The 12,935-nt window shown below is 47.0% G+C and overlaps 2 protein-coding genes across 2 annotated transcripts in view; both read right to left on the bottom strand.

Annotated features, from left to right (window-relative positions):
* On the bottom strand, window positions 1-6,979 carry LOC134523243 (ankyrin repeat domain-containing protein 40-like). The gene is made up of 5 exons (XM_063351940.1): window positions 6,829-6,979; window positions 6,044-6,192; window positions 4,163-4,633; window positions 3,435-3,610; window positions 1-2,724 (listed from the first exon to the last, which is right to left on the bottom strand). Exons 1-5 carry the CDS (start codon window positions 6,960-6,962, stop codon window positions 2,581-2,583), a joined length of 1,074 nt encoding a protein of 357 aa, XP_063208010.1. The 5' UTR covers window positions 6,963-6,979; the 3' UTR covers window positions 1-2,580.
* Window positions 6,980-7,096: 117 nt separating this feature from the next.
* LOC134523242 (uncharacterized) overlaps window positions 7,097-12,935 on the bottom strand; it is a 32,238-nt gene continuing 26,399 nt past the window's right edge. Inside the window, exon 9 of the mRNA XM_063351939.1 lies at window positions 7,097-12,597. The gene's annotated coding sequence lies outside the window, so the exon portion shown is untranslated. The remainder of the gene's footprint in view (window positions 12,598-12,935) is intronic.

Genomic DNA, 12,935 nt, shown 5'->3' with positions numbered 1-12,935 from the left:
TTGAAACAACTGATACTTTAATATAAGTGAAGAACAGCACTGTCAGTTCATACAAGGTTGTAGTGCAAACAAAAGTTGTCCTTGGAAGAACAGTAAGGTTTGTAAACTTAGTTTCAGTTGTCACACCAACGGTTTATTGTTCAAAGGAGAAAAAAGAAACAAAACAACAAAAACCAGTTAACATAATTAGTGTGCCTTAGAGTTTATCAAACTGCATAAAACATACAAAAATATTTCTCTGAATGCATAGACTTACTGTTATTATTACAGTCAGATCATGATTAAAGTTTTAGTCTTCTGACATTAACAGTTATTTCTTTGTGGACACTAAAGCAAATAAAGCTTTATTTTTTTAAACCAGCTGCTCCTATAGCTGAATGTTCAGTAATTAGTGGAGGCAGTCTTTAGACTGATTGCCTAAACAAAGGAACTGAAAAGAAATTAGATATTCTTAATTTGGAGCCATTTAAGTACTACTGGTTTTCAAACAGTTATTGCACATAATCTGAACTAGCCTCCAAATTATGCTGAAAAGATAAATATACATTTGTTAAAATAAAAACTCCTTTCCTGTCCTACAAGAAAAACAAAGTGTGAGCCAGAGTTAGGAAATTTTACTTTATCCTGTGTCACAGTCTTGAGCTTCCCAGGAACTGGTCTTTAAAGTAGCCCAGCTCCTGGAGGGAGAGGGGCAGGATTGAGAAGGGGGAGTTCGCAGATGGATAGAGAGCAAGGGGGAAAGGATGACAATTATTTTGAGTGCACTAAGCAGGAATTTTAAGCCTTAAGTAACCTGGCAAAAAACCCTGAGCCCAGAGCCCAAGTGTCTCTTCTGCTGGCAGGAGGGGTTCCTGTACTCTGGACGTGCAGTGCCTTTACTAACCTCGCCCGGAGGAGCCTCTTGAGGGCTAAAGCAGCTGTGCTGCGGGAAGCTGAGGCAGGCTGCAGCCATGCTGCTCCCACCAAAACATCCTGATTGTACTAGTTACAGTCTGAATGTCAACATTACAGTCCAGATCAACAACAACAAACCCTGCATCAGCTGCGCATAAACTCTGCTCTAATGCAGCTTATGTCCTGAAAAAAACAACGCCCTCCCCCACCCCAGTACCCAGTTAAGGTTTTTGGTGCAAAGATCATCATCGTAGTTTTTGGTACAAAAGAAAACAAAAAGCTTCCTAAGGTATAACTTTACAGACTACCACATTAACAGGAAAAGCTTCAGGCTGTTAATACTCCAGCAGTGCTACAACTTAAATACTTTGTTCAGATTGAAAGGGAGTGACTTCAGGGTGTGTTTTAATGATGAATTTTGCCATTCATAAAACTCCAGATGGATGTTTTCATTTCTGACTTGCTTAAATGCGAGGTAAACAGTCTGTAGCCTAAATAGAGTCTGGGTTTTTTTCTTCCCCCAAACAAATCAATTGAAAGCACCTGGAGGCATTCAGCCCTTTTGGTACTCACCTGGCTAAAAACTTTGGCCACCATGTGAAAGTGATAGCAGACTGTGCAACATGTAAAGTTACAGGTTATTTATTTGCTAATGGTGTATGTTTAAATTTAGTATGACTAACCAAGCGCATGGTCTGCTCCTTACATTGTGATACCTCAAGAGTATACTGTTGTGCTTCTCCTGCTCCGCACGCAGCAGAAATTAAATCAACCACACACCGTGTAACCGGTCTGTGAGGGTGGGCTACACAGAAGTTACCTGACTTACCAGAACTGACTTCTGGTGTGAGTAATGCATAGTCTTCTCACAGCGTTGGGGAAAATAAATCAATAAAACCATGGGCACAGATGTGGGATCCCCTCCCTAGCTTCTGAAACATTAGGGTTTTCTTTTGAAAGGGTACTTGAATTTGCTTTCTGACATAAATGCTCTTTAATTAAGAGAGGCTTTGATAATTTTTTTTGTGGAGGTGGAAGGATTAACTTACAATATTCTCACATGGGAAAGAAACATTTAAATGTGGACACCTACTCCACTTACTTACCTTCAACACAGTGAAAGTTTTTCTCCTGTCACTTCAGAGTATTAAATATTTCTGTCCCCGTCAGGAAAGACGACACGTCTTACTGAGTCTTTGTGATGGGACAAGAGATTAAGGACTTGCAAGTTCTATATTTTTAGAGAGCAACTGTTCATTTTGTGCCAAATACACTTTGACGTTTAATTTAATCAGGAAGTTTAAAAAATAAATACATACACACAAACACTCAATTTCCTGAATGTCTCTTCCATGCCTCTTATTTGGTCAGAGTGGGAGTACTCAACATACCGCTCGTCAAGAATTAAGTCTTTCCTGCCCTCTGTTGCCAAAGACAATCAATAAGCTTAACTGAAATACACTGGAAGCATGTGATTTTTAGTAGACAAATGAGGTATCCCTTATCTCAATACAGTATCAAGTAAAAAAATAAAAGCAAAGGGGATATTAAATATAAAAGATAAACTATTAGTTAAAATAGTAACCCTAACAATAACTTAAGGTTTTATACACACTTAGTTCACTGCCTTGAAAGGCAGCAGCATAGAATTACCAGGTTTTCACATTCTAGATGCATCTAGAAGAGTCAGTAAGTCAGTTTTGATGCTCTGCTGTTGTAGCAGGGTCTCTCAGTCAAAGTCGATGCAGCATTTCTGAAAGGAGAGCTGTCGCTTTTCACAAGAACTAACTCCAGCTCTTGGAAGTCCTGGAGTCTGGCAACATCCTTGTCCTTTTAAAGAACAGACAGAACTACGCGTTACTTCTAAATATATCTAGTTGTTATTATTATTTACAATAACAGATAAAGGAAGTAAAAACTAAAATTCCAGGAAGGTCACACCCAATGATAGTAATAAATAATGAAAGAAAAAACCTACCAGTATACTCTCTTTCAAAGTGTGTTTGGGTTTTTTCCCCCTCCTTGAACTGTACATTTTTTTTCTCCTTGAAACTCATTAAGAGTTGACTGTGCTTAACTAAGAGCTGTGACCAAATGCACGTCATTTACAGACCTCCAGAACAGGTATTTTTGGAACAGAAGAGCGCGTTCATTTGTTAATGGCATATCTTTAAATTATTCACATGCCAATTTGTGGGGGTTTTTTTCCCCTTTACTATTTGTTCTTTTTAGGCAAGCAAACAGTGAAGCAGTACATGGCAATTATGTTAACAGCACACTAAGGCGCTGATTCTGACACGTTTTAAAAGTCAAACTGTAATAGTTTCATGCGCTTTAGGAGCTTGAAATACTCTGCCTGTTTTGACAAGAATATTTTTTAGTAAGTTATGATGAAATTTTACGTAAAGTCCAGTAGCCTTTTGAATTTGTGAGCTTAAGTCAGTTTTTAAGACAAGGCCATCCATGTTTTGATGATCGTTTTCAGAAATCCCTTCTCTGATGTCCACAAAGTCAAATTAATCTCAGATTTCAATTCTTACCTTTCTTACTAGTGTATTAGGTAATTTTCTGATCTTCTCTACTTGTTCTGGATTAACTCCCAATTCACAGCAACTCACTCTGAGCAGATCTTGATACGTCAGTTCTTGTCTGTCCAGTTCAATTTCGATGAAGTCATTGTCTCTGAGGTTCTGGACCCTCACCTTAAGCACAAGTTCTGATTGAAAAAAACAGATTAAAAGGGTTTTTTCCTCAAAAAAAAACCCCAAACCAACACAAACCTAACCCTTAAAGTATTTACCATTATCTTTTGAATTCAGGTTTTAATACAATCCCTATTATCTCACTGAGAAATACCATGCAGCTAATAGAAGCTTCCATTTGAACAGCAAGAACTACATGGGGGAACCATGTTTACAGTGTTAAAAGTCTGCCCATCCACGCAGAAAGTCAAGTTGTTACCAAACTCCAAACTACCCGAGATGCGTTTGATGCTATATAATACAGTGCAAAATTTGAATTTTTATATTGCTTGGACTGATCCATCCATCGGTTTCCAAAGTATTACCATGTTTAAAATACAGTTGAACAGTTATTGTACTTAGCAGCACAGAAAAAAAAAACCTCTGCCTACTCTCGGCCAAAGAATTCAAAATCTCTGCCTCTACGCCACATGAGTGTGAAAGTGGAATGATTCGTTAACTTCACCTTTCTCCCAGTCACAGAGACAGGGAAGAGAACGGAAGGATGGGAAATCACACTTCATTACCTTGCATGTTATATGGGAATGTTCCAGTAAAGAAAACGGGCTGAAAGGCTGGCGCGGGACCAGTGGGCGAAGTGTCGGGTTGCAGAGGTGCCGTCGGCGAGCAAAGCCCGGCGCTGCGGGTCCGGGCCGGCCGGCAAATGGGGCCGTTGGGCGCCCCGGGCTCGGCGTGTTTCGGTGCCCCCAGAGCTGCTGACGGGGCGGGTGGCTCTGCTGCCGCTTCCAGTGCGGGGAAATCGTCTTCGCTGTTGCATGATGTAGGCGTGCATGTGCTTTCAACCTGAGCTGCTGATGAACAAGGACTCGTTTCGCACTGGGAAGCAGAGGAAATGGAAGCACTTTCGATCTGGGATTCCGCCAAGGCGTCTGGAATGCTGTCTTCAGTGTCAGTGCAAGGGAATGGCGGGTTGGCCAAGTAGTTTGCAACAATTGGCAAATTTAAATCCTTCACTCCTTGACATTCAGTTTCTTCCTCTATTAACGAAGTTCAAAAATGAGGGGTAGGGGATGGAGAGAGGAAAAAAACCCCATCGTGTTACTGGTTAGGTCTTTCTCATTTTGACGATAGTTAGGTTTTCCTATTGTGTCTTAAAACTACATCACATTCTGGGGCAATCAAAGGATGACACTAATGTATCGTAAGCATGTAACACCTGGAAGGTGAGTAGCTGTAAAATGAAAGAAAAAACTACAAATTTCTACAACATACTGTGGTTTTTAGAAGCAAAGTGGTAAAAGAATAACTGTTGAAAAATATATGATTTCTAGCAGTGTTATTCCAGCACTATCAAAGGAACCGACGAGCAGTTCTTTGCGAAAGCTCATTTTGCAATGCTTTTAATAACACTGCTGTAAATAGTTTATTATGACTCATGCCAACAAATTAAACTGAGTATTTCTTCAGGTACGAGCCTATTTGATACAATACCCAAACCAACTCTTCTCTTGCTTAAAGGTGCTGCAGCAAATTACATTCTTGCCTGACGGAGGATTACAGGAGACTAATACTAATGTCAGAGCAGTTCAGAAAGATCTGCTCAATAGCACTGTTGGTGACTAGTGTGTTTATTCCCCAGGAAACACATGAAAGCATAACAGACAGAAAAATAAGGCAATCATGAATAGAGTTCATTCATGCACACTTGACTGTTCAGGTGTTAAAAACCAAATGCAAGTCATTTGCCGTGAACTGAGTCCAAGAGACGAGCACCTCGCCCAAAAGAAAACAAAAACGCTCATGTAAAGAACATGCCATTCCTTCAGCTGTGACTCTTGCAACCTTAGTCATGATTTAGCTGTAACTTCATTTAAGATGACCATGCACTGTTGATGTAAGAGCGTATCACTGTAGAGAGCAATTTAAGTGCAATTAGCGAAGATGACAGAACATCAATGTTTACAAAGGTGAAGTCCTTAAAATTTTTATCTGGAGTGCAGTACCTAGATGCTGATGGAAGCAGGCACTGGTAGTGCTCAGGAGTGTTGCATGCAATTAACTAGGTTTGCTGTGCATATGAAAAGTGTAAAATGACAAAATCACAGAGCAAAGCCATAGACATAGACTTGCATTATACTGCAAGTCGCAGTATAACAAAATGCTCAGAACTAGCTACTGCTTAATGAGAGCAAACAGGACTGCAGCAGCACGTTTCCCAAAGCGTACAGCTCTTCAATCTCTTGATGACACAGCTCACAATAACAGGCCTTCCTACCTGAAATCCCCAAGTCTATTTGCCCGAGTATGAATTACAGTTATAAATCAGAGCTATCTAATGAGATACGATAGTCCTGGCCAAAGTTCTGCCAATCTACTGCCTCAGATAAAAGCACTAAAAATGCTTTAGTCCTTAGACCAAGAATTCTAGATGATTTTGAAGACAGTACCTCCCAAGATCTTCCGAATGTCTGGTTTCGAAGTCAACTGCACGGCCAGCTCTCCCTTCGCCGTGAGGATGTGCTTATCTGCCCCAGCGCCCAGCAGGCAGGAGACCACCTGGGCCTGGTTCCGCTTGCAGGCCCAGTGCAGGCAGGTCCTGCGGGAGGGAAGCAGAGGGGGTGTTGTGCTGCCAGTCGCCCACCCGCCGCCCCGCTCCTCCTCGCCCGCCCATGTCGGGTGACCACAACAGGGAATAAAGTTTCCTTCGCTGCATCACTTTATTTTTAAAGTTATGACTGCAAGTTCTGCAGGGTAAGAGCCTCTTTTGCCTTGTTACAGGGTAACGAGCTGCTGTCCCAGAGCCGTGTCGGTGGAGATGGACAACTTTAGAAGAGGTCCTCGAGCAAGCACTCGGTGACAGGTGGAGGGAGGGCGGCCTCCTTTTATTATGATCCTCTTTAGCAGTAAATCTCAAAGCCTCCCGAGATTAGCATTTCCTTTTTTGTCCATAGGAAAACTCGGAAGAGCTGCGTCCTCCGAGCAGCCCTGCCCTGGCTCTAACGAGGGGCACCCACCCTCCCGCGGGGAGCCCCGGCCACGTCGGCCCAAACACCCAGCGCCAGCCAAGGCCAGCGACGGCCTCCCCGGCGGGGAGCGGGGCCCGGCAGCTCCGGGCCTGCCCCCGGGCACTGGCAGCCCGGCCCACCGGGGAGGAGGAATGTACCTGCCCGCCGCGCCATGGGGACCCCGGCCCCGCAGCCCCCCGGCCCGGCCCGGCCCGGCCGCCCCTCACCAGCCGTTGATTTCGTTGCGGGAGTTGACGTCCGCCCCCTCGCCCAGCAGCCGCCGCACCTCCTCCACGTCCCCCAGCGCCGCCGCCTCCCGCAGCCGCTCCTCCAGCTCCCGCGCCTCCGCCGCGCCGCTCATCGCCGCCGCGGGGACGCCGGACGCCAGGCAGGGCCCCCCCCGCCCCGCCTCGGCCCGGCTGCGGCCGCCGCTGCAGCCCCACCCCGCCGCGGCGGGGCGGCCGGAGCCCGTCACGAGGGGACGGCGGGACGGGCGGCCTCCTCAGCGCCGCGCCGCCCGGCCCTCTCCGCCCCGCCGCCCGCCGCCGCCCCGGCCCTTCGCTCCGGCCGGCGCCCTCACGGCCGCCGCCATCTTGTGCTGGCGGCCGGGGCGGGGTGCGGGCCGCGGCCCTTGGGGGCAATGCCCGGGGCAAACCGGCCGGGAAGGGAGCCCGCCCTCCGGCGCTGGGGTGAGGCAGGGGCCCGGCGAGGCTGAAAACACCAGAGCCGAAGCGTTTCCTCTGAACGTCTCTTCCCACCCTCGCCCACCCAAGGGACAGCCCGAGCTGCGCCGCTGCCCGGCCCCTGCCTGGAGCCGTGAGGCCGCCATGGACGGACACGAACCTGAGGCCGGGTTCAAAGCCCGTGGGCTGGGAACGAAACTCACCCAGGGTTTCCCCAAATCCCACCCCCACAACCCAATTCCCAGCCCTGCCCCTCTGGCACGTTGCTCGTGCTTCTAATTCTCCTAACTAAATCACTGCAGCATGTGTTGGGGACCTCTTTTTAACTTGGTTTAGCATCAGTGTCTGCTACCAATGAAAAACTTGCACTAAGGTGGGTTTTTTTCTCACCGTGCCTCTTCCATTGCTTACTTTCCTTATTAGTGACATTATTTTTAACGTGCCGTTTAATTTAGGACTTGGGTTGCAGCCAATCATCTTCCCTTTAATCAGCCGGGAGGGGCCGGGGCCCACAGGCCAGACCTGTCAGCTGCATCCCTGTGAGCCACCGCCACGAGCACAAACGGCCCTGACGTCTTTAACGAATATGACAGAGGTTACACGGTGACGCAGTGGCACCTTTTTTACCACCAGAGCACACGCTGTTGATCTCACGTAAGAGACGGCAACGGGCTGAGCAAAAATTTTGCCCAGCTCATACCAAAAGACACGAGCAACTCTATGGGAAACAACTCTGCTAGAGAATGGTTTGCAAACAAGATTTATCCGGTGACAACTGCAAATTGTCCAAGACCTTGGAGACCTGGAAGCCCAGCTCTCACCTGGCCGCTGCTGTCACCGAGACCTTTTTATTTTCACTCGCTTCCTTTTTCAGTAAAAGCTGTCTTAAATGATCACACTTTTTAACCCGTGACCCCTTTTGTCTATTTTCAGCATCTGTAGCATAAAGCTGTAAAGCAAAGACACGGCACGCAAATGCGGAGACACGGCGATACGCTCTAGGAAGCCGAACGCTCTGTTGCGCACTCTGAAAGCTTTAAATTCCAACTTACTAAATCTGGAAAAAAATCCAATAGGATAGAGTGGCAAAATAGCCTTTTCCAAAGTCGTACGTGGCTTCTCAGACGGCTGGGTCAGGAGATGAGCACAGGAGCAGGCCTGAAAACAGCAACACCGGCCCTAGTTCATGAGCAAAACTGCGGAGTGCCACTAGATGTCACGGTGGAACAGCAAGAGGAGCCCGACGTGCAGTTTTGCACTTCTTGCTATAACTGTAAAATGCCTTTAAATCTGTCTCGCCACATCCATAGTGCCTCCACACGGCTTTGATCCGGCGGATTTCAAAGCTCCGCGCAGTGCAAAGGGACATTAGGCAGTGTTTCAACAGCAAGCGCAGGGAAGCCCTGGGCAGTGAGCTGATTCCTTTAGGGTTTTGGGGCTTTTTTTCTTTTTTTTTTTTTTTTTTTTCTTTTTTTCCCTCTACTTGAGCTGTTCTCCCAAGGCCGCTCCAGGGCTTTTAAGGACTCGAAGCCGGCGGGCGATGCACTGAGACGGTCTCTCTCACGCTCTCTGGGGATGAGTACCCTACTCTCTCCTGCCTGTGCCAAGCCCTGTTAAATGCAACTCGGGCTCACCATTGCTTAGTTACACAACGTACTTCTCCCCGCAGTCATGAGATTTCCTCCCGCAAGAAAGACTGGGTAGAAGAGGATTAGCAGCGAGTTCACTTTGACTCAAAACTCCCCACTGCCGCCATGAGCCTTCCTGCGCCTTCCCCGTTTACCAGCACTGGAATTGCACACACCAAAACCCCAGCAAAGCCAAGACCAGGTTCTTTCCCTGCTCCTTCCATCCCTTTTCCCATATGGCAGCTGGGTTTGTGCCCGCGCTTGGCAAGCCCCCACAGTGGCTGTACCTGTGTGGGGCACATGTGCCTACATCTCCCTGCCGAGAGCAGCGGGGGCTGCGCGGAGCTGGATGCAGGGAAGGAGGCAGAGGGGCAGAGGGCCAGCCATCACCTTTGGAAGCTGCTGGGAATTGCACCCACTGCTGCGTGCTCACGGCTCGGCTGCACAAAAGGGAGCAGTCCCTTCGCCTCCCAAATGTCCCTGCTGAACGTCCTTGGCCTTCAGCAGGAACAGGCTGAGCCACTGCGGGAGTGTTTGTGCGTGGAGCTCAGATCAGTGATAATTTGGGGGGGGGGGAGGTTGGTGGTTTTCTGGTTCTCAGAGCTCGCTGTGCGTTCAGCATCCGAGGGGGATCCACATCCACCAGCCGTGGGTGCAGCCCCGACAGCCTGCGGGCAACGGTGGGGAGCGCTGGGACGTGCCAGCGCTTGGCTTGGACATCCTGCTGCTGCTGGGAGTAACCACAGGGGAGAGTTGGGCCATTCTTTGTCCTCAAAAGCATGTTTTCCAGATTCTATTGGTTTAGTTTTAATATCTGTCTTTTTGCAAGCTCCTGGATTGGTTCTTTTCTCCTTTTTTGGAGAAACCATGGTCTGTCTGTTTGGTCTTTGCTTCTGCCTTTTTTTTAAGGCTTATGAAGTTTTTCGTTCCTTTTGTATTTCAGGTTTCATTCCCCAACTCCTTTAACCAAGTTCTTAGCCATTTAAAATTATTATTAAACATCTTTTTAAAGGCTTCATTCCCCGTTACACAGTGATACAGTTGTACGATCGTACTTGAAACACCCAGTCCACAGAAGTAATGTTTCTGGCAATTTCAACCAACCCTGCATTTGTGTAAGGGCATTAGAAGTAAGATTTAGGGATAGTCAGAAACCTTAAACATAGTACTTAATGTGCACGCGCACGCACACACACAGATTTAAAGCCATTATGGCATTAAAGCCCAGGGAAATTGCAGGACTGGTGGAGAATAAAGATAGAATGAATTAAACGTCAAGCCCAATATTCACCTAGATCTAAACTAATACATGCTGCTTATTTTGGGCCTTTCACTGGTGTTTGGATGCGGAGGAGATGGTCTCAGGAGGAGAAGTCAAAGTCACATGGGAGAAAGAGTTTCTATCATACCAGTTTTTGTGCTGGCCCCGTGGAAGTCCCTGCGTGAGAGTTTGTAGGTGAATTAGGTTAAATTCGAAGCTCCACGTTCCCAAGTCTGAGCCTGCGTCACCCAATGCTCGCTTTGTGCCCATGGGAAGAAGCGTGCAGCACGGAGGCTGATTCATCTCATCCCGGGGCAGGTGTCTAAGAATAGCGCAGACAAATCATCCTCTGGAGATGCCTATTGTGTTCTACCTACTGTCAGAGGAGCCAAAGGTAACGAGCTTTCAACCCAATAATTTCCAGCTGTCTGGTGTCAGGAAGAAGAGCACCTGAGGCAGGGTGTCTGGGGCCCTTCCTTCAGCTTCTCTGTTCTTGATGAGAGAAATAAATCCTTCCAATGAATTGCAAAATTGCAGGGAACTCACCGATCACCTTTCTTTTGACCTTAAATCGTGGCTTTTTTCGCCAAATCGCCGAGAAGCAACAACGATGGGGTACAGATGGGGTTTAGGACAGGTCTTAGCCACTTGGAGCATCCCTGAATTGCAGCGCAACCAGCTATCCCATGGATTTTTCGGCCTGGCTGAGCATCCCGCAGGGGCTGGAGGGAAGCTGAGTGCCTAAGAATGAGATTTTTCAGGCGGTGTGAGCACACACAGACGCACACGCCTGCAGCACGGAGTGAAATTTGACGGGGGTTTGGAAACTGACATTGATATTTGGGGGAACGGTTACCTGCAGGGGAAGGATCTGCTCAGGCAGCCAACTCCCTTTCGAAATTACGCACGGTGCGCGGCTCATTTTTTTTTTTTCATTTGTTAATTTAAGAATGTACTTATTTGTAGGACAAACAAATAACTTCTGCGCAAACAAGTCAGAGAACTAGAACCTGAGGGGGGTGGTACATCAGCTCAGGGACTCGTGGTTAAGAAGTCCAATAGATTTTGATAACAACTGGAAATTGTTCAGTGGATTAGTGTCTAAAGCCAGTTTGGCTTCATGTAATGACAAGCCTGAGCTGCAGTGCCGTGGATCCAAACTTCTCCCCCTGAGGGTTGCTGTTGCGGTTGTGGGTAGGGTCCCCAGGCATGAACCCAGTCCCTTCTCAGCTAAGAGATGTCCTAACCCAGAAAACTGAGCAGATGAGGGGCCGCCTTAGCTTTTTCTCCAGACATCTGGCTCCATTCCTCTCTGCCCGTGTCTGCAGTCCCTCGCTTTGCTGTCCCAAGCCCTGAAAAGGCTAATCTGGAGGACACGGGGCAAATATATGTAGTTGCCCAATTCCTGTGTAGGGCCATGTCCTATCTAGGTGTTCGGAGCCAAAAGGCTTCTGTGGACCTTGTCCCAGATCGTCTCCTGCAGGAGCTGGCTCCTGTGGAAAGTGCGCATGCTGTTAACAAGATGATGGAGGTAGTTCACCTACATTCCAAAGAAAAAAATTGTTTTGCTGAGGCAAGGTCTACATTTGTTTCTGCGGGGCTTTCTTCTTTAGAAGAAGGTGGCCCCATACAGGAGACCAGATCAAGGTGTCTAAATTCTCCTTAGGTTGCGTTTTGGCCGTCAAGGAGAAAGCCACAAAAGCAAATCATAATGGGTTACATGTAGGGGCTACGCCCTCTGCAATCTTCGTGGTCCTGAGACACCATGGCTGGTCAATTAGAAACTCTCCCTTGACTTGGATGGGCTTTCAAATGGACTCTATACAATTCAACAGAGTAATTAGCAAAGCTGTAACGAAAGAGGTCTCCATGGAGATTGACAGCATCACCTCCCAGCTGGTACATTCTCTGCCTCCTATTCTAAATTTGTTCTCGCTGTCTTCCTGGCTCTAGCCCATAAGGTTAGCAAAATCTTCCAACATTTGCGATACGTGAAAGCAGTGGAGAGAAAGACAAAGGCAGTTGGGAGAGGGCAGAGAAAGGAATAATCGAGTGCCTTAAGGAAAGCAACAGAAACTGTTCAGACATACATAGTCAGAGTTTCCAGAGCGGGATTAGGCAGAGCAGCACCTCTGCCTGCCTGTCACTTGCAAATTCTTGCTAATACTTTAGGAGCTTATTGGAGGTCAGCACCAAACACCCAAACAGACTAATCTGTATTATAGACACATAATCAAAGTCACAAGGTTTTACATAATATATATTGGTGACAGAAGAAGTGTTTGTTCGAATAATTTTGTCATCAAGATTAGTGTCCATGAAAGCCTCTACTGTGCGCTAACCTGGTTTTTTATGGCCATTGGTGCGCCAGATTCCTCAAAGAAATCGGGAAGGAGCCGAGAAAGTACAAACCAAGTATATGTTCTGAAACAGTGACAGTATTAGGTTTCTAGCCATAGCAAAGTTAAAAAAAAACCAACACAAGTGTGTGTGTGTGTGTGTGAGATAGAAATGGTTGTGCTTAAGCTGCAGCTTAAGACACACAAACAAATTGCGGTAGATGCAATTTTTGCATTTGTCACTTTGTTCAGGCAGTTTTGGGGTTGCAGCAAATCACGCCTCACACTCACACATCACTTCTGCCGCAATGGCAAGAAATTGGGATTTAAAAGACAAACTGATGTCACTTGACCCACTTGTGAGCTTTGCGTTCCCCTCCAGGGAGGTGGAAGCCGTGGCACAGAGGGAATAAGTGGCCCAGG

Source organism: Chroicocephalus ridibundus, chromosome 14, assembly GCF_963924245.1.
Source record: "Chroicocephalus ridibundus chromosome 14, bChrRid1.1, whole genome shotgun sequence".
In the NCBI taxonomy this organism is placed as follows: domain Eukaryota; kingdom Metazoa; phylum Chordata; class Aves; order Charadriiformes; family Laridae; genus Chroicocephalus; species Chroicocephalus ridibundus.
The sequence above is the reverse complement of the archived record's forward strand: the minus strand, read 5'-3'. Positions and strand labels throughout refer to the sequence as shown.